General features: G+C 48.5%; 2 protein-coding genes and 1 non-coding gene across 3 annotated transcripts in view; 2 read left to right on the top strand and 1 right to left on the bottom strand.

Moving 5' to 3' along the window:
• Positions 1–84: 84 nt before the first annotated feature.
• Positions 85–5,165, bottom strand: ATP5MF (ATP synthase membrane subunit f). The gene is made up of 4 exons (XM_055562023.1): positions 5,109–5,165; positions 1,602–1,709; positions 894–1,010; positions 85–213 (listed from the first exon to the last, which is right to left on the bottom strand). Exons 1-4 carry the CDS (start codon positions 5,119–5,121, stop codon positions 185–187), a joined length of 267 nt encoding a protein of 88 aa, XP_055417998.1. The 5' UTR covers positions 5,122–5,165; the 3' UTR covers positions 85–184.
• Positions 5,166–14,397: 9,232 nt separating this feature from the next.
• On the top strand, positions 14,398–14,469 carry TRNAW-CCA (transfer RNA tryptophan (anticodon CCA)). Its single transcript has one exon. It is a non-coding gene; the product is annotated as a tRNA-Trp (tRNA).
• Positions 14,470–20,477: 6,008 nt separating this feature from the next.
• Positions 20,478–22,496, top strand: part of ZKSCAN5 (zinc finger with KRAB and SCAN domains 5) — a 46,158-nt gene continuing 44,139 nt past the window's right edge. The window contains exons 1-2 of the mRNA XM_055561971.1: positions 20,478–20,610; positions 22,294–22,378. Coding sequence (XP_055417946.1) covers positions 22,345–22,378 — 34 coding nt within the window. The 5' untranslated portion in view covers positions 20,478–20,610; positions 22,294–22,344. The remainder of the gene's footprint in view (positions 20,611–22,293; positions 22,379–22,496) is intronic.

Genomic DNA, 22,496 nt, shown 5'->3' with positions numbered 1-22,496 from the left:
GGAAGCTGTAGAAGCACCCCACCTCAGCTCGTGCAGCAGGAGCTACAGGGCAGGCAGTTGGCTGAGCCAGCGAGGCAGTCCAAGTACCAGTCATTTTTTATTGGATGTTAATTCTCCATTAGGATGTGAAAGGATTCAGGGGTGCCGGCAAAGGTGATGGTCAGGAATGCAGAGTGTGCCCTCTTCAGTGGTACTTGCGGAGCCGCTCGTGTTCTGGAGTCAGAAAGGCAAAATGGTAGAGTTCTTCACAGGTGTGGAGAAAGCACAGGGCAACAGGGAGGGCAACGGGCCAAAACCGTGAAGCCCTCCTGAGAACTTTCAGGAGATGCCCCACAGCCTGCTTGTGGAATCAGGAGCTCATCTGGCCCCTGAAGGCATTCCCACTCAGAAAATCCACCCACGCGCCCACCCTCAGGGCCAGCACTGCTCAGGATGCCCCAGGCCGGCAGGGAGCCGGACACTGGTGCATACTGTCCATGGAGCCCAGTCAGTGGCCACTGCCAACACTTCCTGGCGTCTCCCACAGATAAGATTCCTCTCAGATCTCAGAATGGGAGATGCCACGCTTTGCAGAGCCCACAGATAGAGGACTACAGCCTGCAACCCACTGCCCTCTTCACACTGGCTGCTAGGAAGATGAAGCCAAGCTTCCCACCAACCTGTGGCAGAGCCTGCAGTATCTGACACAACGCTGCCTAAATATTTTCACCTCACGTTCATCTTACTTTTCCTTTCTCTTTGCCACAGTTTTCTCCCTTAAAACATGCCATATTCTGGTAGGTCCCTCCAATTCTTCAGCTGTCTGTGGGGTGACTTCTAAATGAGACGGTGAACCAATCCCACCCTGTCAGGGGAGACCCCACCAGAGGCAAAGCAATCCAGAAGACACTCACTGAGCTCCTTGTAAGAGCGGCAGTAGTTTAAAAACACGTAGGCCGCCAGCACCATCGAGAGCCCCGCGATGCTCCCTTTCTTCACGTTCACATACTTGTTGTAATACCGATAGTAACCTGTGAACAGGGGGGAGGCCACGCCTCTGAGAACACATTCTAACGGGAGAGGGCAAAGCTGAGGACAGGCCTCAGTGCAGGAGCAAACAGCACGCAAAATACAGCAGAGGGTGGTCAGAATTAGAAAGGAAAACAGAATGAGCCCCCCGCCCCGCCCCCCGGGGGGCTGGCAACCACACAGGTCCCATGACGTGACGACACAGGACTAATCTGCCTGGTCACGCACTGTGACCTGAAAGGCAGACCACTTCAAACGTCCATCCTGGAAGGCCGGGCTCGCAGGGAAACGAGCACTGCAGACTAGCGTCCCCTGTGCTTCCAGCTCATTTTCCTCTTAAGGCTTAATGACATTTCTTTAACACAGAAGCAGTGGTACACATTCCAGACAAGAGAAAACATATCCTTATCTGAAATATTTACAAGCCAGCCTTTCACAGGACCCATCAAACATGGAAATTCGAGGCCTAACAATCTGACTCTGTCCTCTACATAACTTATAGATCTAAAACTGGCCAAGTTAACTCAGGGCAAAAAAAAGACCTGAAGACCCAGAGGCTTGCTCTTATTTACACATGCCCATAAGGCTCTGACCTCTTTGAAATGCTCCAGCGATGCCTGAAGGGGTGAAATCCCGCATCAGTATCCAGCTTGGCAACTCCCCTAGTTTGACTTCCAGGAGCTTCTTCTCCTTCAGTGGTACTGAAAAGGACAACACAAAAACACACCCAGTGAAAGGGTCTCCCGGGAACACAAACAGCATCTGTCTGTGTCACGTCAACCACTCAATAATGATGCATTCAGTAACAGCACTAAACAGGCTGCATGTAAGTAATACTACAGGTAAACACGTCACACCAAATCTATTATCTTAGGCCAGAGTCTATATATCGCAGAACAAGATCCTGAATAACAGCCTGCTAGGAATAACTATAAAAAGAGAACTAAGGGCCATGAAGAAGAGAGAAAAGTGGAGGATGGATACCTTTATTTTATGAGGAAGAGTGGGGAAAACTGACTCAGAGAAGCTGGCGAATCCTGAACAAAGGCAGAGAGCCTGCAGGCCGTGCGGGCACAACTCGACCTCAGGTCTGGTTCCCATGCTCCTGAAGCCAATCTGACTCCTACCTCAAGCATCCCACCTCAGACCACAGACGTCAAATGACTTAGTAAAAGCCATTCCCGAGGCCCCATGGGCCCCAGATCATTTCCCAATGAGAATCTGGACACAGGAAGGGTTCTTGTTTTAGGCCATACTGTATTCATCTCTGGGCTTAAGAGTAAAACAGGAAAGTGGCCAGGGAGGGGCTGGCCCTGTGAATGCTCATAAAAGGAGGGAATGGCCTCTCCGCTGTCCTCTTCCTAGACATCAACTTTAAAATGTTGTTTGACAGGCGCACTCTTCAGAGCAAGGAGTCAAGGGTGCTGCTGCTGCTTAAAGATGACCAAGAGGAGCCGGATTTCACCATTCCAAGGTTTCTTCTCCATTTTCAGGATCTAAGGAAAGGCTTGGGCTCCTTAAGGACTAACCTTGAGAGTTCACTGGGGGGGAATCCCACCGTGAACTCTTATCAAGGGCAAGGGCCATCATCAGGCTTAATGGCACATTCACACAAACTATGAAAACATTCACATTATCTTGCATTCTCGTTCAGGGGCTGACAAGTGCCTTGGCACATCACAGGAGAAAAAAAGCCAACCGTTTATTTTTCTTCATATTCATGTATCTGTGGTAATGGTTTAGTCACTCAGTTGTGTCTCACTCTTTGCAACCCCATGGAGAGTAGCTCCAAGAGTTATGTATCTGTACTATGAAGAAAAGAGCATTTCTGTAACCAAAACCAAGAAATGTATAAACACAGAAGCACACACACACATTAGCCTTAAGGAGAGCCAAGTACAGCACCATCACAAAACTCCAAGAGACCATCAGATTCATCACAGATGCATGTACACTCCCTCACTCCAAGAGTTTCTCTCTCCGCAGAACACAAAGGCCTTAGTCCTTGGCTGCATACTGGCCCTCCTCCAACACTCCTCTGCAGTGGCTGGTTCATACCAGTAGAGCGTGGTGATGAACAGAGCAGACTCTACCATCAAGTATCCTGGGTTTAGTGCCACTTTGAAGCTGTGTGCCCTCAGGCAAGTTACTGCCCTCTTTGTGCCTCAGTTTCCTCTTCTGTAAAATAAAGTATGAATACTACCTACCTTGCTACTGAGCTCCAGGTACTGTGTAAATAGGAATTATTATTATCTGTCTCCCTGCCTGTCTGTGAGCTATCTGAAGGTGGGAGTTCCCCACACATAGTTCCTGGTCATGACAGAATTTCACTGAAGGTTAAGAAAGGACCACAGGTTCTTGGGAGGGCAGGTGACTACCTGACTTGATTTTATGACTTCAAAAAGCATACTGTCCACCTATACGGAGGGACACGGAGAGACACAAGTGTCTTCTGTGTGCTAAATCCAACCAGAGAGTGAAAGGTTTTAAGTTTTGCAGGTCACACAAGGTCTCTGTAACATAGTCTTAAAAAAAAGAAAAAACAAAAACCAACTATTTATGCACACATGCCGCACTGCAAGTCAGGCAAGATCTTAGTTCCCTGACCAGGAATGGAACACAAACCCCACCCCCCACCCCTTCCCCACAGTGGCAGCACACAGCCTTAACCACTGGACCACCAGGAAAGTCCCTGAACAAATATTTTTTTAAAAACATAAAAACTATTCTTGGCTCACAGATATACAAAAAATAGGCCACAGGAAATCCAGCTGATTGGCCACTCTATCAACCCAGATCTCATCTAGATAACTGTTGGTACTCCCATCACTTTATCTGATACTGAATTCGTGGCTTTATGCTCTGGTGACAGATTTCACCTAAAAGCCCATCAGTACATGAACTCCAATTCCTTCACCTGGGTAACACTGATGGGTCAGACGTGACATGACCTTACTCAAAGGTCACACAGGGAAAGCCGGATGACAGCACTCAACAGTGGCCCAGGCAGTGCTCCGAGCAGCTTACAAACTTCAGGTGTTTAACCCTTAGTTCACAGTGCTCTCCAGAACTCTCTGCTAGACTCAAGGTTTCCTTTTCACACGCTGTCCTGTTTACACAACACAACCACCCTGGACAAATATTCTCATGCCCGTTCTTACAGATGAAATAAAAGCATCATTATCATCTTTTTTGACCCCCCTTTTCACGTCTCCAGGCTGAGATTTAAGAATATAGAAACTGAGGGAAGAGACAGACCCGTGAGTCAGAATTCTGCCATTATCATGCAGTGTGACCACAGGCAAGCCATACCGCATCTCTGACCCGTTACTTTCCTCACCTTTAAAATGGGATCAACGTTCCCGGCACTGACCTCCTGACAAGGTTACTGTGAGGATCCAGAGCTAAAATATGGTGGTTTCAGTATTTCTTTAAAAATCAAAGTGGACAGTCTGGTAAGTGTAGAGATTATACACGCATATCATCGAAAAGGCTGATGGTCATACGGTCACTTGTGTGATTAAAAGCTCAGTTTACCACAAGACCCCAGAAGCCTAGGCTTGAATCCCAGCTCAGCCCACTCACCACCAGTGACCTTGAATAGGTCACTTCACCTCTCTAAGCCTATTCCACACACCCAAGCGTCGACCCTTCCGTGGTGCAGGCTCTGTCCCAGCATAGCTCCTCTGGGAACTGAATTTGAGCTTCCGCTTAACACGCAGGGCTCAGGTGCAAAGAAACTGCCAGAGCATGGATAAGAGTGCCATTCCTCAGCGAGGAGAGGAGGGTGGTCCGAGGCGCGCATTCCCAGGCCCCGAGGCGCGTCGCCGGGATGCCGTCGCCCTCCCCGCCGCAGCCGAGCGGCGCCCGCTCTGGGCAGCCAGGAGGCACCGCTGGGCGAGACGAGGAGGGTCGGGTGGCGCTGGACCCTGAACAGAGGGTCCGGCAGGCCTCAAGTGAGGGCGCGGCGAAGGTCCTGAGCGAAAGGGAGGCGGCTCCTGCACTCTGTCCCTTTCTTCCCTGTGCGACTCTGGTCACTGGGCCCCAAACCCCGACTCCTGCTTCCACCCGAGTAGCCCTAAATGGACCCGGAGACTCACCGACTGACGCCATCTTGGAGTCCTGGCCGTCCGCTCGGCCGGGCCGCGCAAGGACTGCTGGGTAGGGAGCATGCCCTCTGGGGGCCAGAAGCAGAGGCTCACGGGAAGCAGGTCGAGACTGGGAGGAGGCTGGGCTTGCAAGTGCGCCATGAGTCGAAGGGCGAAGTAAGGAAGGCAAAGCCCTGCGACCCCGCAGTGGGGAAGCCGGGCGGGAAGCGGGCGCGGGTGACGGGGTGGGAGTGGAAGTGATAAGGCTCACCTTGGGCTTCCAGCCCCAGGAGGAGATTGGAAAGGACCAAAAAAAGGGGGGGAGGAGGAATAGGGGAAGAGCATCTTAGCTTTCTTACTCTGTCGCCTTAAATTTGTTGTGAAGGATGACAGGGGCATATTAAGATCTTTGTCCCAACTGTGCTTGATGGGAGATTCAAGGAATCCCCGCTTACCAGGAAAAGTCGGTGTCCAGGCTTAGATTCCAAATATGTTTGATTACCTCATAGCTGAGTCGGTAAAGAATCTGCCTGCAATGAAGGAGACTTGGGTTCGAGTCCTGGGTCGGGAAGACCGCCTGGAGGAGAATCCCATGGACAGAGGAGCCTGGTGGGCTACAGTCCAAGTGGTCGCAAGAGTGGGACACGACTGAGTGACTTTCACTTTACTTAGGTTTGATTCCAGAGTAACTGCGTCCACCCTCTGGGACTGCACCCTAAGGTTGGAAATAAGCAATACCCTCAGATCAGATCAGGTCAGTCGCTCAGTCGTGTCTGACTCTTTGCGACCCCATGAATCGCAGCACACCAGGCCTCCCTGTCCATCACCAACTCCCGGAGTTCACTCAGACTCACGTCCATCGAGTCAATGATACCATCCAGCCATCTCATCCTCTGTCGTCCCCTTCTCCTCTTGCCCCCAATCCCTCCCAGCATCAGAGTCTTTTCCAATGAGTCAACTCTTTGCATGAGGTGGCCAAAGTACTGGAGTTTCAGCTTCAGCATCATTCCTTCCAAAGAACACCCAGGGCTGATCTCCTTCAGAATGGACTGGTTGGATCGCCTTGCAGTCCAAGGGACTCTCAAGAGTCTTCTCCAACACCACAGTTCAAAAGCATCAATTCTTCGGCACTCAGCCTTTTTCACAGTCCAACCCTAGGGATACACAACTCCTTCTTTCTGCCCCTTCTCCAGGGGCCATGATGATGCCTCACCACCATCTTGTTCTTTCTGGAAAGGTGACGATAACCCTTTCTGGTTAAGCAATTCTGACTTGGGCAAGATGCTTCAGTGGCCTGAATCCTAGTTTTCTTCTCTGTAAAACAGGGATATAATGCTTACCTGGCACCATTGTAGGATTTAAATGAAACAATATGTGTCAAAATAAAAATAAGAACTGAGTGGATAGGAGGCATTGGACCAGGGAAATGATAGCTTCCTCAGGAAAGTGACTTGGGAGGAGTTGATTATCAAACTCATTTTTAGCAGTCACTTAATCCTTCACCAAATGTGTATTGCTATGTATTGAGCACTAGAGACACTGAAGTCAGACATGGAACTTCTCCCGTGGTCCAGTGGCTAAGACTTGGAGCTCCCAATGCAGGGGGCAGAGCACAGAAGATTTTAAGGATTTTAAAATATTCTTTATGCTGTTCTAATGATGGATATATGCCATTATACGCTTGTCCCAAACCCATAGAATATACATTGAGTCAACTCGAAGATAAACTGTGTACTTTAGGTGATTATGATGCGTCGGTGTAGATGCATTCTTCATAGAAAATGTAATAGTCTGCTGAGTGGTGTTGATAATCAGGGAGGCTATGCATGTAGGGTGGGCAGGAAGTATTTGAAAAATCTCTGTACTCCACTCTCAGTTTTGTTGCAAACCTAAAGCTGCTCTAAAAAATGGCTTTAAAAAGATGCATCACTCATAGCCTGTGCTCTGGGACAACCCAGAGGGACGGGGTGAGGAGGGAGGTGGGTGGGGTGTCCAGGATGGGGGGACACATGTACACCCCTGGCTGATTCATGTCAATGTATGGCAAAAAACACGATATTGTAAAGTAATTAGTCTTCAATTAAAATAATTAATTTAAAAAGGATACATCAAGTGCCAGCCACAAGGTTATAGCTTGTAGCATCTCCCTAGAAAGAACTTGAGCTGCAACATAGAAGTCATGGTTTTCTTCCTGAGTTCAGTTCAGTTGAGTTCAGTCGCTCAGTCATGTCCGACTCTTTGCGACCCCATGAATTGCAGCACGCCAGGCCTCCCTGTCCATCACCAACTCCCGGAGTTCATTTTCTGGTACTTGAGTTATTTTTTTAATACAACTTCACCTCCTTTGATCGTCATTACTCATTTTCACCCCATTCTTTGTTATGGAAGGAGTCTTTTGCATGTTTCTCCTCCAAAAATGATTTTTTTCTTCTTTGACTTCCATTAATATTCCATTAATATTGTAAAGACCTCTTGCAATTCATGGATGTATTTTGAACTAAATGCTAGTTCCAGTGTTCAGTTTTAATTGGTGTCCTCTCGTCTTGAGAGGTAAGTTCCTAAGAATAAACTAGAGTCCTGGAAAATTTCAAGTTCAAATTCTGGCACAGAACGGAATCACCCCTCACCCTACCCTACCATAGCCATTAGCCTTTGAGTCCATCTTACCATGTTTCCTTACAGAAAAATCTTCACTTTCCACACCTCTAAACCTGGGGCTCTTTTCTAAGCCATGCCCTTAAGTTTTAATGATTCTTAGCCAACACTAGATGCAGCAGACTGCCTCTCTGCGCCTGTGAAAACTGTCTCTAGACATTCATAAGACGTAGTTTCTCATTCTCTATTCTAATCTCCCTCTGTGACCCGCATTTCCTTCAGTCACAGTTATCTACAATACTGGATGGCTTTTTTTTTTCAACATGGCACAGTATCACTTGATATAAAATGATTGCATGCAATACACATTTGCAAAAACTATAGAAACACAGAGAATGACTGTCACATTCAGGATGGCTTTAAAGCTGTCTTTTGCTCATTTAATCTCAAACATTATTCTCCAATTGTTCAGAAGTCTTCATTGGGACACCTTACTTTTCAGGAACACCAAGGCATCGGATACACACCTCATTTCTCAACCGTACACCTGTTCGGCTCCCTGAAGCCCCAGTCCCAGCCCGGTTTCCAGCACTCAGCAGCTCCCTCTGGTGGCCTCAGATGTATATGCACAGGAGCCCAGGATCTGCAGTTGTTACCACGACCTCAAGCCTGGGACTGAGCCAGGCTGGACCCGGGAGATGTGAGCGCCGGATGCAGCAGCCCCAGCCCTAGACGGAGATGGGGAACAAGGTGGAGGAGGGGACAGTGGGCGCAGGAAAGCCAAGACCTGAGTTTGTGCCTGTAAGATGAGTTAGGGCTTGGGGTAAGGGCAGATTCCTCAGCGGGGTCACCTTTACAGAGCTTCTGGAAGGGATCAGCAGAAGGCACAGAGCCAGAGACCTGTCTCTTTGCGTCCAGACCCTCTCTGTTTAGTATCTGACCTGCACCTGGGCTTTTATTGTTGTCCCCCCTAAATCTGCCCAGTCGGAGGTCATGGCTTCCGGAGCATCACAGTGGGAGTCTGGTCCCTATCTCCCATCTTGACATGGGTTGAAGGCTCTCCAGAACCGCCCCATCCTTGTCCCTGTCCCGGGCCCTGTTCTGCCGCATCCTGCCCCTTGCAGCTTCTGCCTCAGTCCCCTGGTCCTGCCTGTTCTCTCTCCAGTCCTGTCATCTCTCGCAGAACCGGGAGATGCCTCACAGTTACTAGAGAAATTGCAGCAGCTCAGAGACAGCGACTCGCAGCTATCCTGTCTGGTCAAAAGGGGAAACACCCCCAGGAAACCCAGGGTCCCCAGGGCCACGCTTCCTCCCAGCACTGGCTGATTTTGAGGGAGAACAGGGCACATGGTCGAGCCTGAGCAGGGAAGCCAAGCAGAAGCACTTCCTGGAGTCACCCTTAGGAGACCTGGGAGGCTGCCTCTTCCATCTGGGTCCAGGACCCTGACTCCACTGGCAGTTTCCATGGTGACAGTGAACAAGCCTCAGCGTGGTCCTGTCCCCCTACCTTCATCTGCACAAATGAGGTGACCCAGAATGACAACGGAGAGGCTCAAATGGGAGGGACTGGGACCTCGAGAAAGAGAACCCATGTGGGGGCAAGGCCCTTGGATGGGTGGCCTGGGGTTGCGGGCATTGAAACCTGGGGCTCTGCTGAGAGCTCTGAAGACCTGGGTACCAGCTCCTGGGGGAACTAGGAATTGGGCTCCAGAAAGTGCAGATGGAGCCCAGATGTACACATGGCACCCCACAGCAGAGCTGAGGCAAGTATCAGAGGCGTCATTCGCAGATGAAGCATCTCAGCCTCAGAGGAGCAGTTCAGAGGCGAATCCACTCAGGAGGGCAGGTTTTGTCTTGAAGAACATTGTCACCTTCTCAAGTTCCTCTAAACCCCTCTCCCCAAAGCAGTCTCATCGAGTGACTGAATTCTAGGAAGTTGCAAACAGTTCAAATTGGTCTCTGCAGATCCTCTCTTCAAAACCATTGAGTTTTGCACAGACGTAGAAAGAAATCTTAGGGTTACCAAAGGGGAAAGCAGGGAAGAGGAGTAAATTAGAAGTGTGGGATTAACAGATACACACTTATATATATAACAGATATACACGTTAATTTTGTATCAACAATGACCTCTGTATAGCACAGGGAACTATATGCAATAGTTGTAATACCCAATACTGGAAAAGAACCTGGAAATATGTATCTGAATCACTTTGTTAAACACCTGAAACTAACACAATATTGTAAATCAACTACGGGTTAGTCGCTCAGTCGTGTCCAGCTCTTTGTGACCCCATGGACTGTAGCCAGCTCCTCTGTCCATGCGATTATCCAAGCAAGAATACTGGAGTGAGTTGCTCTTTCCTTCTCCAGGGGATCTTCCCAACCCAGGTATCAAACATGGGTCTCCTACATTGCAGGCAGACGCTCTATGGTTTGAGCCACCAGAGAAGCCTGTAAATCAACTATACTTCAGTTTTTAAAAATGGGGGAATAAAAACCCATTGAGTTTTGTAATTGGAAGTGAAGTCCAACGAAAGGGAGAAGAGAGATGAGAGTCTAAAGCAAGCTCTGCCAAGTGGCTAATAGGTTATCTCAATCTGTCGCCAGCTCTCTGATCCCATTCCTGTGGGTGCAATTAAAATAATCTTTTCTCTTGCTGTCCAGCAACACGACCTGCCTGCCATTGAGTGCTCTGGGTGTCCCTCACCTGGGAGCTTCCTGCAGCTTCTCTATGAAGGTGAGGAACAGGGTGGAGACAGCCAGCACAGAAGGGGCTCCCCGGGTCTAATCCAACACATGTACGGGACTACTGATGTACCAGTTTACTGATGTCTGCAGTTTTCTTTGAAGTGGATAAAAATAAGATGGGTTGGTGAATGGGGGATGGATGGATATGTGCTAAAGTTAAGTGCCTTTAAATATTAATGATAAATGTTTGCAGGATACAGGTATAAACTGTAAAATTCTTTCAGCCATCCATTAGATTTCAAATTTTTCATATTTAAATGCTGGGGAAAGCTTTATGAGGTATTTCCTCCTTTCATGTTTTGCGGAGGTCCCCATGCAAAGGATGTGAATTTTCAAGGTAGCTGGACCTGGTGGGATGCTAAGACAATGGGATGGGGGGAGCCTGTTCAAAACAAGACCATAATTAACCATTACCCAGATTCCTTGAGGGATTGCCAGAAACCTCTCACCCTCAGTTCCTGGACAGGTGGAAGGAGGCCTCCCACAGCTCAGAAGGGAGCCACGGGGTGCAAGGAGCGTGGACCTCACCCCACGGACACACTGCTCTCCAAGTGTGCCTGGTAGGAGTACATGTTAATGTCACAGGCGGGACAACCATTGTGCTGGCAACTCCCCCATGAAGAAGTCGTTAGCGGGGACTCACATGCTCACTCATCTGCTTTGATGGAAAAGAAAATGCACTAAATGAGGCTGACTGCTCAGCATGCCTTTCCTTTTCTCCTCCTGCACACTCTGAACCCGACGATGGTGCTCACTCGGGCTCTGATGTGTTCCAAGTTTCTACCCACATCTTCCTCTCCGGCTGGTGCTCCAAGCAGTGAGCACCTGTCATGATTCCGCCTCCTCCAAGCATCCATTACCTGCCCACCTGACCTCTTCCATCTCCCTGGTCAAAGAAGTCTGCAGATTTTTCGACACTGGAAACGACTTGCTGTGACAAGTACCTGACATCTATCCCTTCTGAGGTTCTCTTTTGCGCTCCAGTGTCCTGCAAATGGATCTCACTGCCCACGGTACTTTCACACTCTCATGTCTCTTTCACTTGTCAGCCAGAGCTCCCGAAGCTGGTTGAGATTTCCCATAATCTCATGAGGGTCACTGAGCTCCTGGTGTTCATCCTGGTGGTGGCATCCTGTGGCCACAATCCCACCAGCATCAGAATAATAGTTTTTCCTTCCAAACCCAACAGCTCTTCTGTGTTTCTCTGCCTTTGTTTTTAGCTTCCCCAAGGGGTGAAGAAATGGGAGACCAGAATCCATGACCGAGACTCCGAAGAGGAGCTGGTGCCCTGAGTGGTCACCTCGGTAGCGTCATCTTTAAAAGGTGCCTGGAAGAAAGGGGCCAGCAGAAGGAGCAGGAGCTGAGAAGCCTCCTCTGGGCACCAAGACTGTGTCCAGTGCTGGCCCTGGCGACTAGGGCTTTATACCCACCCCACACCCCACGTCCGCCCGGCCAATCCCCGCTGAGGCTCGGGACGTGTCACAATGGGGCATGGTGCCTGTCCCCGTCCCCACCCCCACCTGACTCCCCAGGGGGGGGTCACCCGAAGCAGCGCCTGCGGGCCCCGCCCCCGCCGGGGAGGGTCCCTCCCATCCTTCACCCCACCTACTATCTGCGCAGGTGAGTCACGATACGTCCCACAGTTCGTTGGTGGATTTTTTGGAGCTCAGAGACGCTGGTGGTTCCAGGATCACAGCGCTAGCTGGAAATGAAAAGCCTGCTGAACCCAGGACCGCCCAGCAAGGGTCTTAAAAGCCCAACAGAAAGCTGCTTAGGGATTGGTAGTCATTGGGCGGGGCACGGAAGCCCCGCCCCACACTTGGTATCCTTGGTGATGGTAAACAAGCCTCAAGATGCCCCTCCTTTTTCTTTTTTTTTCACATTTTGCATATTGGTATTTAAGGAAGACTGTCTAACTAAGAATTAGAAGTTTAACTCCGCCTGCAAGCGCGCTGACGTTCCCCTTGGAGGCTCCTCCGCGACTTTCGTACTTCTGTCAGCATTTCAAGACCACCCTGGTGCCGGGGCCACGTGGCTGCCAAACCTACTCCCTACTGTCCACACCGGCCTCTCTGGCCCACAGGTGACAGTCACCTCCTGTCCTGCCTGGCGCCCCCGGGATGGGGATAGGAAAGCGGGACGTGGGAAGTGTGGCTACCCACCCCCAACGCCCTACCCCACCCCCCTGGGTAACAGAGGCTAGGGTGAGAGCCAGAGTGTAATTTGGGCACTGAACACCAATAAATGTTTCTCTAATAACATTATTTTCCCTAAAACCCCGACATCTATAACCAACCTGCTCTGTGTTCATCTGGCTTCTAATCCCCCTTCTTTAACCTGATGTACTCAGTCGCTCTCCCCATGGCCTGGACAGCTCGCCAGGGCTCCTCTACACATGTAATTTACCACTACTGCCACAGACCTCATTGGATGAGAGAGGAGTCGTCCTCTCACCATCCAGAAGTGAAATAAAATTATCCATAGTATCCCTGTTTAATGCATTGTGGGAGAGCGTCTGTCCCCCCTTCCCTTGCTAGAAAAGTCAAATCTGAAATAAAAGACTTAGGATACCTCCTTTGTGGTTCAGCTGGTAAAGGATCTGCCTGCAATGTGGGAAACCTGGGTCTATCTCTGGGTAGGGAAGATCCCCTGGAGAAGGGAAAGGCTACCCACTCCAGTATTCTGGCCTGGAGAATTCAATCCATGGGGTTGCAAAGAGCGACTTTCACTTTTTACTTCAGTCTCACTCTACATCTATGGTACAGTGATAAAGAATCCACCTGCCAGTGCAGGAGACACAGAAACACAGGTTCGATCCCTGGGTTGGGAAGATCCCCTGGAAAAGGAGATGGCAACCAGCTCCAGTATTCTTGCCTGGGAAATCCCATGGACCTAGGAGCCAGTCTCACTGTGAAAGGGATTTGCTTAATTGGTTATATGGTTATATCTTTCTTTTTGGCATCTTCAATTTCTGTCTTTTCAATTAACCCTTTCTTCAGCATGCTAACATACATTGATCTATCACCTTAAACAGTCTGTTTATGCCACACTGCCCTCTTCAAAACTGCTATTTCTCTGGGCTACTTTGGAGTTATTAAACTTCTAATTTTTAATGTTTTTAATGGAAGTATAATTGATTTACAATATTTCAGGTTGCAGCAAAGTGATTCAGATATATATACATCTATGGCTCCGTGGTAGAGAATCCTCCTGCCAATGCAGGAGACACAAGAGACACGGGTTCAATCCCTGGGTCGGGAAGATCCCCTGGAGAAGAAAATGGCAACCCGCTCCAGGATTCTTGCCTGGGAAATCCTATGGAAAGAGGAGCCTGGTGGGCTATAGTCCATAGGGTCGCTAAGAGTCAGACATGACTGAGGATGCATTCTTTTTCAGATTCTTTTCCATTTAAGAATATTGCAAGATATAGCACAAAGTACAGTTCTTTTTTAAAAAAAAAAAAAAGAAAAAGCAAAAAAATTTTTAAAGCAAAAAAATTTCTAAGCCCCTTTTTGTTAAAGGGAAGTTGCGTTCCTCCCTAGGTGTGACACCACTCCCCACCCCCAACATGCAAATCCTCGTGGCGTTCCGCCTGCAGAAAGACTGGGAAAAAAGAAAGCACCCGGAGCGGCAATCACCCCACCCCGCCTTCCCTGACAGCCGGACTTCTCATTTTCCAGTCTCTTCCCAAACATCCCTCCCTAAAAAAAAAAACCTCTGTAGGGAGAGTGGGTTTCCCGGAATGAGGGGGGGTCGAATATTCCTTGAGCCCTAAGCTTCTGACCCTGCTTCATTTACATCTCACTTTAAATAGACTCATTATAAAAGGGACAAAGAGCTTACAGTCATTCCTAAACGGTAGTAAGAGCAGTAAAAGAAAACAAAAGCAGAACAGAACTCACACCTGACACCCTCTGAAGTTGTCCCCCTAAGGCATTACAGGAGGAGCCACCACCAGGACCTCGTGGCGCAACGGTAGCGCGTCTGACTCCAGATCAGAAGGTTGCGTGTTCAAATCACGTCGGGGTCAAGGTACTTTTTTCTCGTGCGCCAAGAGATAAATTCGGTAGTGAACCAAACAATTGTCTGTCCGCGGACTCCCAGCAGAAGATTTTCTCCTATCTTTTCTTTAGTCCAGAGAGACTTCTTGTGAACCATTCAGCAATAGACAGGCACTAACTGAAAGGTAAGAAAACCCAGGAGAGCCGAAATGTCAAGTTGTTTGGTTCTTTTCCTTATCAGGACTAAGCTTCAGAGGGGACATCAGATGACTTCAGATGGGACAGTAAAACAGGGCGTGAGGAGACTTCACTAATGAATTCACCCTGATGTGAATAGTTTTATTTGGTCCCCACACAGGTATGGTATAGTCTCCCTGGGTTGAAATTTGTGTCACTTTGATGAAGTCAGGTTCTCTGCCCTCTCACCCCACCCCAACCACCACCACCCCACAAACTTCATGGTTTGAGCTTCCTCTGTCAAAAGCCCCCTGAATATTGTGGTTAAAGACAGTACACTGTGAAGCTGATTAAAAAGTTACTATGTTGATGATGGAGTTTTTGAACTCTATAGGAGTGGGAAAAAAATTACTCTGGAATTTACCATGCTGTTACTTAGATTTCATTTAAATGCGTATCTCCTAGAGGGATGTGATTCAATCAAGTTCCAGATACATGACCTGAGCAAGGAAAAACCCAAGTTAAGGGAAATGGAGACTGTTGTAGACTTACCAGGATTTAGCTTTCACTTAATGAATTAAGCCGGCCCCAATCCCCCTTCAGCTCGAAAGTCTGTCTGTTTCTGAGCTTAATAAATGAATAGATAGGTAAACAGTGGTTAGGGCTCTGTGCTTTCAGAGCTGAGGGCCGGGTTCCATCCATGGTGAAAAAAAGTGTTGGTTGCTCAGTTGTGTCAGACTGTTTGTGACCCCTGTGGAGTCCACCAGTTTCCTCTGTTCATGGAATTCTGCAGGCAAGAATACTGGAGTGGGGTTCTCCAGGGAAGAATACGGGAGTGGGTAGCCATTCCCTTCTCCAGGGGATCTTCCCCAGGGATTGAACCTGGGTCTCCTGCATTGCAGGCAGATTCTTTACCATCTGAGCCTCCAGGAAAGCCCTCAATCAGTGATGGGGGAATTAAAGTGTCATAAGCCTTGACACTGGCCAGGAGGAGGAAGAAAAAAAATAAAACCCTGCCTACAAATTGTGGGTGGGGTTTTTTGCTTCTTATTTATTTGGCTGCGTCGCAGAGACCTTAGTTATCGAACGAGGGATCGAACCTGTGTCCCCTGTATTATAAGGCAAAACCCTTAGCCACTGGCCCACCAGGAAAGTGTACAGAGTATGGCTTTTAAAAGGTTAATAGTGAAATCTCAGGATTGAAGGTATAACAGTTACCCGGATGACAAGGTAATGTGTTTTATGTATTAGTCTGTTTCATATTTTATGTGCTAACTTCCTTACTTCTCCGTCGCAGAATTCGATATTTGTAATCCATTGCGTCCAGAGGGTTTGCTGCTGCTGCTAAGTCACTTCAGTCGTGTCCGACTCTGTGCGACCCCATAGACGGCAGCCCACCAGGCTCCCTCGTCCCTGGGATTCTCCAGGCAAGAACACTGGAGTGGGTTGCCATTTCCTTCTCCAGAGGGTTTGGGATGTACTAATAGTACGGGGAAGTTTGGCGTGCTGCAGTCCATGCGGTCGCAAAGAGTCGGAAACGACTGAGCGACTGAATAACGAACAAGCAAGGTGGAAAGGTGGAAAAAGTAGAGGAAGACAGAATTAGGAGAAAGGGGCTCGGACAACACGAGCCTCGCCTGCTCAAAGAACCTGCGGTCCCAGGACTTTTGAGGATCATCCTCCGAGCAGCGCTGCTGGTCCGGCCCCTTCTCCCGGGCCGAGGTTCCCATAGCGCCTAAGCCAGGGGAATGTGTGTGTTTGTGCGGGTGGGGATGGGTAAGTTCCCACTGACACAGTAGCTGCCTAAGGATCAGCAGGTGCCAGGGGGAAGTTCCACCATCCAGGGAAAGCGGAGGGCAACTCGTGGAAGGAAACGCTGAGGTCAATTGTCCTCCCTTCCTCGCACTTCAGCTGGAGCTAGTCCTACTGCGAGGGCACCAAAGTGGCTTGGGGACCAGACCTGTGCTCCGCCTCCTTAGGTCCATGTTCCTGCAGGACTGACTCTCTGTGCTACCTGCCTGGGGCCAGTCATGCTTGACGTTTCCTCCAGCCTTTCAGTACCTCCAGGTGCCTGAAACTTACTGACCTGCCCCACTGGCCATGCGCTGGCTTCTGTAAAGAGAAACGGGTGCTGTTGGGGGAGTCCACTGTCTATGCTGGTTGCTTTGCTTCTGAAGGTTTTCTCCTCTTTAGAGTAACTCTAAAGAGCGGTTATGGTAATTTATTTCCCAAACATTTGCAAAATGATAACAGGATTACACTCACACCCACACACACCCACATAATGTTCCAGGATGTCCAAGCCACCTTCTACAAGCTGTGGTGAAGAGAATAAAATAAACTGGGCTCTCAAGGAGATCCCTGTCTCCTAATCAATCTGAAGAGATTTTGACCTATGAGAAGCAAAACACAAAACAGAGACTGAAGAGATGAAGAGATCAGAATGGAGACCCTCTCCCTCCAAACCTTCATGTACTTGAGTCACAACTCTAAGAGTTTGTATTTTGCCCCAGTTTGTAAAGAATGCAATTACTAGTTGTTGTTTTTAAGAGTAAAATATGTTTTTTAAAAGAAATTTTGTCAAACACAGGACATTCTGATGAGAAAACTTAAAATGACCCAAATTCAAACATCTCAGAGAAAATCAAGGCTCTTGTGTGGATGGACAACTTTGCTGGGATTTTTCTGTCTCTACATCCTTATACATCTTATAAAAGTCTTCCTGTAAAACAATTTCCCTGGTTATACCATGCCAGGAGCCATCTCCCAGCATATTGCATATTGAGTGCAGCACTTTCACAGCATAATCTTTCAGGATCTGGAATAGCTCAACTGGAAGTCTATCACTGCCAGGAGACAGCGTGAGGAACTCCGCCCATGGCAAAGGTCATGAGGAAGGAGGCTTGGCATACGCGAAGGCGGGATCAAGCCTCAGGAGTCCCCCTGGAAATTCTCGAGCATCTACCCCCAAAACCAGAGTCTGCCTACTTTCTGCTTTGTGCTCTCACCTACACCTCTGACTTTATAGGGGGCTGTCCCCCACTACCTCTCTCTGAAAAAAGAATTAACTTACAGCTCCAGTTAATAATTTCTGGGTGTGACAGTGTTTCAACCTACAAACTCCTTTGGAAGCCCTCTAGCCTGCCTGAATAGGTTTTTTCCGGCCACATGTGATTGTTGAGAGCCTCCCAATTGTGAGAGGCATGAGATGTTCTAAACTGTCTGAATACAGATTCCTCTGAGCAGTTAAAAGATTGATTAGAAATTGTATTGGTGAAGGGTTTTTCACTTGTTGGGCCAATGTTTGCTGCTAAGTCTCCATATCCCTTACCTGCTGTGTCCCTGGCAGTGTATTGATTAATATAATTGGTGTAAGTAGTAGCTTTAATATTTGTAACCTTGGACCCTTGAGTTAATTCTTTTTCTTGTTGTAGCCCACCACACCTTTGCCCTATAGGAATGCGGGCTGGCGCCTGACTTTAGAATAATCACCTTTAGAGAAAAATAAGTTTCTTAAAATGTTAACAGGTCTCTGGGCCAGAAGATGATGCAAATCACCTAAACTTTTGCATATGATAAGTTTGCAGGAAGAAAGCCTGGCTTACTGCATGACTCTACCCCTTCCCCCATTATCCTCTATGCATAACTTAAGGTATAAAAACTACTTTGGAAAATAAAGCACGGGCCTTGTTCACCAAAACTTGGTCTCCCCATGTCGATCTTTCTCTCAGCTTCTGGCTGAATTATTCAGCCTCTTTTCTCCACTGAATTTCCTCACTGAGCTATCCTTATTTAACCACTCTTTATATCCTTAATTAACATTTAATTAAGCAATTGTTTCCTGATCCTCGCCGACGCTGTCCCCGCTTCGAATTCGCCGAATCCACCCGGGCTGGACCCCGGCAATACCACTATAAATTTAATGTGTTTTAAAATAGCTCTACTGAGATATAACTCATTCTTTTAAAGCATATGGTCAGGACTTCCCTGGTGGTCCAGTGGCTAAAACTGTGCTTCTGCTGGAAGAGATTCAGGTTCAATCCCTGGTCTGGAAATAAAGATCTTACATGCCCAGTTCAGTTCAGTTCAGTAGCTCAGTTGTGTCCAACTCTTTGTGATCCCATGAACTACAGCATGCCAGGCCTCCCTGTCCATCACCATCTCCCAGAGCTTACTCAAACTCATGTCTATCGACTCAGTGATGCCATCCAACAATCTCATCCTCTACCATCCCCTTCTCCTCCCGCCTTCAATCTTTCCCAGCATCAGGGTCTTTTCAAATGAGTGGGTTCTTCCCATCAGGTGGCCAAAGTATTGGAGTTTCAGCTTCAGCATCAGTCCTTCCAATGAATATTCAGGACTGATTTCTTTTTAGAATTGATTGGTTGGATCTCCTTGCAGTCCAAGGGACTCTCAAGAGTCTTCTCCAACACCACAGTTCAAAAGCAGCAATTCTTTGGTGCTCAGCTTTCTTTATAGTCCAATTCTCACATCCACACATGACTACTGGAAAAACCATAGCTTTGACTAGACAGACCTTTGTTGGCAAAGTAATGTCTCTGCTTTTTAGTATGCTGTCTAGGTTGGTCATAGTTTTAATTCCAAGGAAAAGGGCGGGGCAAAAAGTACAGAGAACTGCTTTGGGTATGTTCACAGACTTGTACAGCCTTCACCATAGTCAACTTTAGAACATTTTTTTTTTTTTTAATCACCAAAACAACCCTTTACCCATTAGCAGTCACCCTTCATTCCCTGGTGCCCCTGTCCCCTCCAGCCTTAGGCAATCACTAATCTACTTTCTGTTTCCATAGACTTACCTATTCTGAATACTTGCTATAAATGAAATGAAACAATATGTTACCTTCTGTGTCTGGATTCTCTCACTTACATGTTTTCATTTAATTAAGGAGTTTACATTTTACTCCAGGGCAGAAGGAGTTACTGAAAAGTTCTGAGAAGAGTGACAAAATAGATTTAATTTTTAAATCTTCATCTTGGCTGCTTTGAATTGCACGGATTGAGGAAAGGCAAAATTAGAGGTGGAGAGTGTTTAGGTGACTATGGTGATTTGGACTAGAATGCCAACTGAGATGCAGTGGGTTTCTCTGGATTTCTGTGAAGAACTAGAGCTAGAGCCTCCAGTGTTCCTGACACTGAGGGTAGAAGTATCTTCTGCCTTGTTTGATCTTAGACTCCAGGGAGTGGCCCTCCCCATACTGACGTTCCTCAGTTCAGTTGTTCAGTGGCTCAGTTGTGTCCGACTCTTTGCGACCCCATGAACCGCAGCACGCCAGGCCTCCCTGTCCAACACCAACTCCCGGAGCCTACCCAAACTCATATCCATTGAGTCGGTGATGCCTTCCAACCATCTGACTGATGTTCCCAGGTCCGCACAATTCTCCCTGTTTGCTGCTTTCTCACATCTTTTCCTTGCCAACTCATACTTCTTTCATTTATCAGGAAAACGGCTTCCACCCCTTCCAATGCTTTTTAAATCAGCCAGAATGCTTTCAACCAAATCAGCGTTAGCATTCGGTTTCCAGAATTGAGACTATCATAAAAAAGAAATACTAGCAAAAAGACTTTGTCATAGCGCCGCATCGCCCACCCCAGCGAATAATCAAACGCTAAAATCGCTCGGAGCTTCTCAATTTATTCAGAAAAGAGATCAAATGGAGAATGATCTCCACTTCGAGGCCAACTGGGAAGACCCGCAGTTCTCTCCCCTCGCTCTGCAGACGCCCCAGAACAGACACCGATGTCCTCGAGCCCTCTGGGAAGTGGAGTCCTTCCGCCGGGACCCCCGACCCGGCGCGGTCGCCTCCAAGTGCGCAGATGCGATTCCAGACAGAGCCTCGGGCTCGAGCCTTTTGTCTCCCCGCAGCTCGGTGGGTCCAGAAGGCGACGGTGTCCGTTTCCCCCGCCCCTCCCAGAGCGCTGCCCGGAGGGGATCCAGCCCTGGAGCCGGAGCCAGGTCCGCAACGAGTCCGTAGGTAAGAGAAAGCCGGGTCAGAGGCGCGAGTCTCCCCGACCCGTCCATCAAGCGCGCAGCTTTAACGCCACCTGCTGCAGCGCGGGCCAGACTCTCACGTTCCGGCCTCAGCGGGAAAAGGGCTGGGCCTTGCCTGCCTCCCGGCCCCACCCGCCGGGCGCTCCGCCGGGGATTTCCGGCTGGGTAGCGAGCCGGCTACCCTTGTTCGGAGCTAAGGGGCGCCCCGGAAGCGAGGTTGCCGCTAGGTACTCTGGGAAATGGAGTCCGGGAGCCTGAAGGGGGCATGGCCGACGGGGGATTTGGGGAAGGGGAGAGTGGGGGTTGGAGGGCTCGGCTTCCGAGGTTCGGAGAGCTAGAGCACCTCCCGCTGGTGTTGGCTTTAGGTCCTGTCACTCCACTGAAACACTACAGGTTCTGAACTTTGGGGACAGATAGAAAAGAATGGAGTCCATGTCTTACTCATTTATCTTCTGTGCTTGCGCTATTAGAGTTTGGTGGTTTAGCCATTAAATCGTGTCCAACTCCTGTGACCCCCATGGATCATGGACTGTAGCCCACCAGGCGGCTCTGTCCTTTGGATTTCCAGGCAAGAATACCGGAGTAGGTTGCCATGTCCTTCTCCCAGTGATCGAATCCGAGTATCGTGCATTGCAAGCCAACTCTTTTAACAACTGAGCCACCGGGAGTGGGGGTGAGGGGAGGGAGGGTGTCTGGATTAAAGTTTTCGGGGCTGCCTATATTTGGGGTCCAGAGTAAGGGGTTCGACTCTGAACGTGCAAAGGAATCCCGGCCTGTTTTATTTTCAGGGTCTTAAAGAGCGAGTGAAGAATCAGATGTATAAGGATCCCACCTATGAACTGCCTTGTGTTTTATTTATTTATTTATTTATTTTTTGCCTTGTGTTTTATGAGTAGGAAGGATTTCGTAACTGTGGGAGCTCTACTTTTAGTTACTGCGACGTTAATCAGAGGCCAGCTTCTAACCATTTCTGTGCTTCAGGGTCTTAGGAGAGTTTGTGCATCATACAGAACCGGCGTGTGACTAAGGCTCGCATTCACTGCCCTGGCTCTCTCCTGTTTTTGCCTTGGTGTGGAACGTAGTGACTGACCTGGGGACTCCAGAGAAGGGTCTTCCAACTGTGAAGTTTAATCTAGGCTAAATTATGAAGGTTCTAAGTAAAACAGAGTTACTACTGAGGCTGCTGCTGCTGCTAAGTCGCTTCAGTCGTGTCCGACTGTGTGTGACCCCGGAGACGGCAGCCCACCAGGCTCCGCCGTCCCTGGGATTCTCCAGGCAAGAACACTGGAGTGGGTTGCCATTTCCTTCTCCAATGCATGAAAGTGAAAGTGAAAGTGAAGTCGCTCAGTCCTGTCCGACTACTAGTGACCCCATGGACTGCAGCCTACCAAGGCTCCTCCGTCCATGGGATTTTCCAGGCAAGAGTACTGGAGTGGGGTGCTATTGTCTTCGCCGACTACTGAGGCCCTAGGACTTAAATGTGTAGGAATAAGCCTCCTAGGAGTAGAGGTAGAGGGAGATGCCCCAGGGAGTGTAATCGATTTCAGAGTGGGGCAAGGCTAACCCCAAAATCTCTCCCTGAAGCTTCAGAGTACAGTTGAATGATTTATACAAAGAAGTGGATTATATATTGCTGAAAAGTCCATGTTTATCTCATCTGAAACAGTGAATTAGGAGGAAGTCCTACCAATAACAAGAAGACAAGGAAAAGCTGATCATGGATTATCTGACCATTGAAGTTGAGGAAAATGGTAAGAATTACACAAATAAACATGGAGTTGAAAGTGGGGACAAGTGGAGGAAATACCCTGGATAAGAATGAAAAGGTTAGGTGCCCCTGCATGATGGGAAAGGGAAACAGACACATGT

This window comes from Bubalus kerabau, chromosome 23 (genome assembly GCF_029407905.1).
Source record: "Bubalus kerabau isolate K-KA32 ecotype Philippines breed swamp buffalo chromosome 23, PCC_UOA_SB_1v2, whole genome shotgun sequence".
Taxonomy (NCBI): Eukaryota; Metazoa; Chordata; class Mammalia; order Artiodactyla; family Bovidae; genus Bubalus; species Bubalus kerabau.
This window is presented reverse-complemented; position numbering and strand designations above follow the sequence as displayed.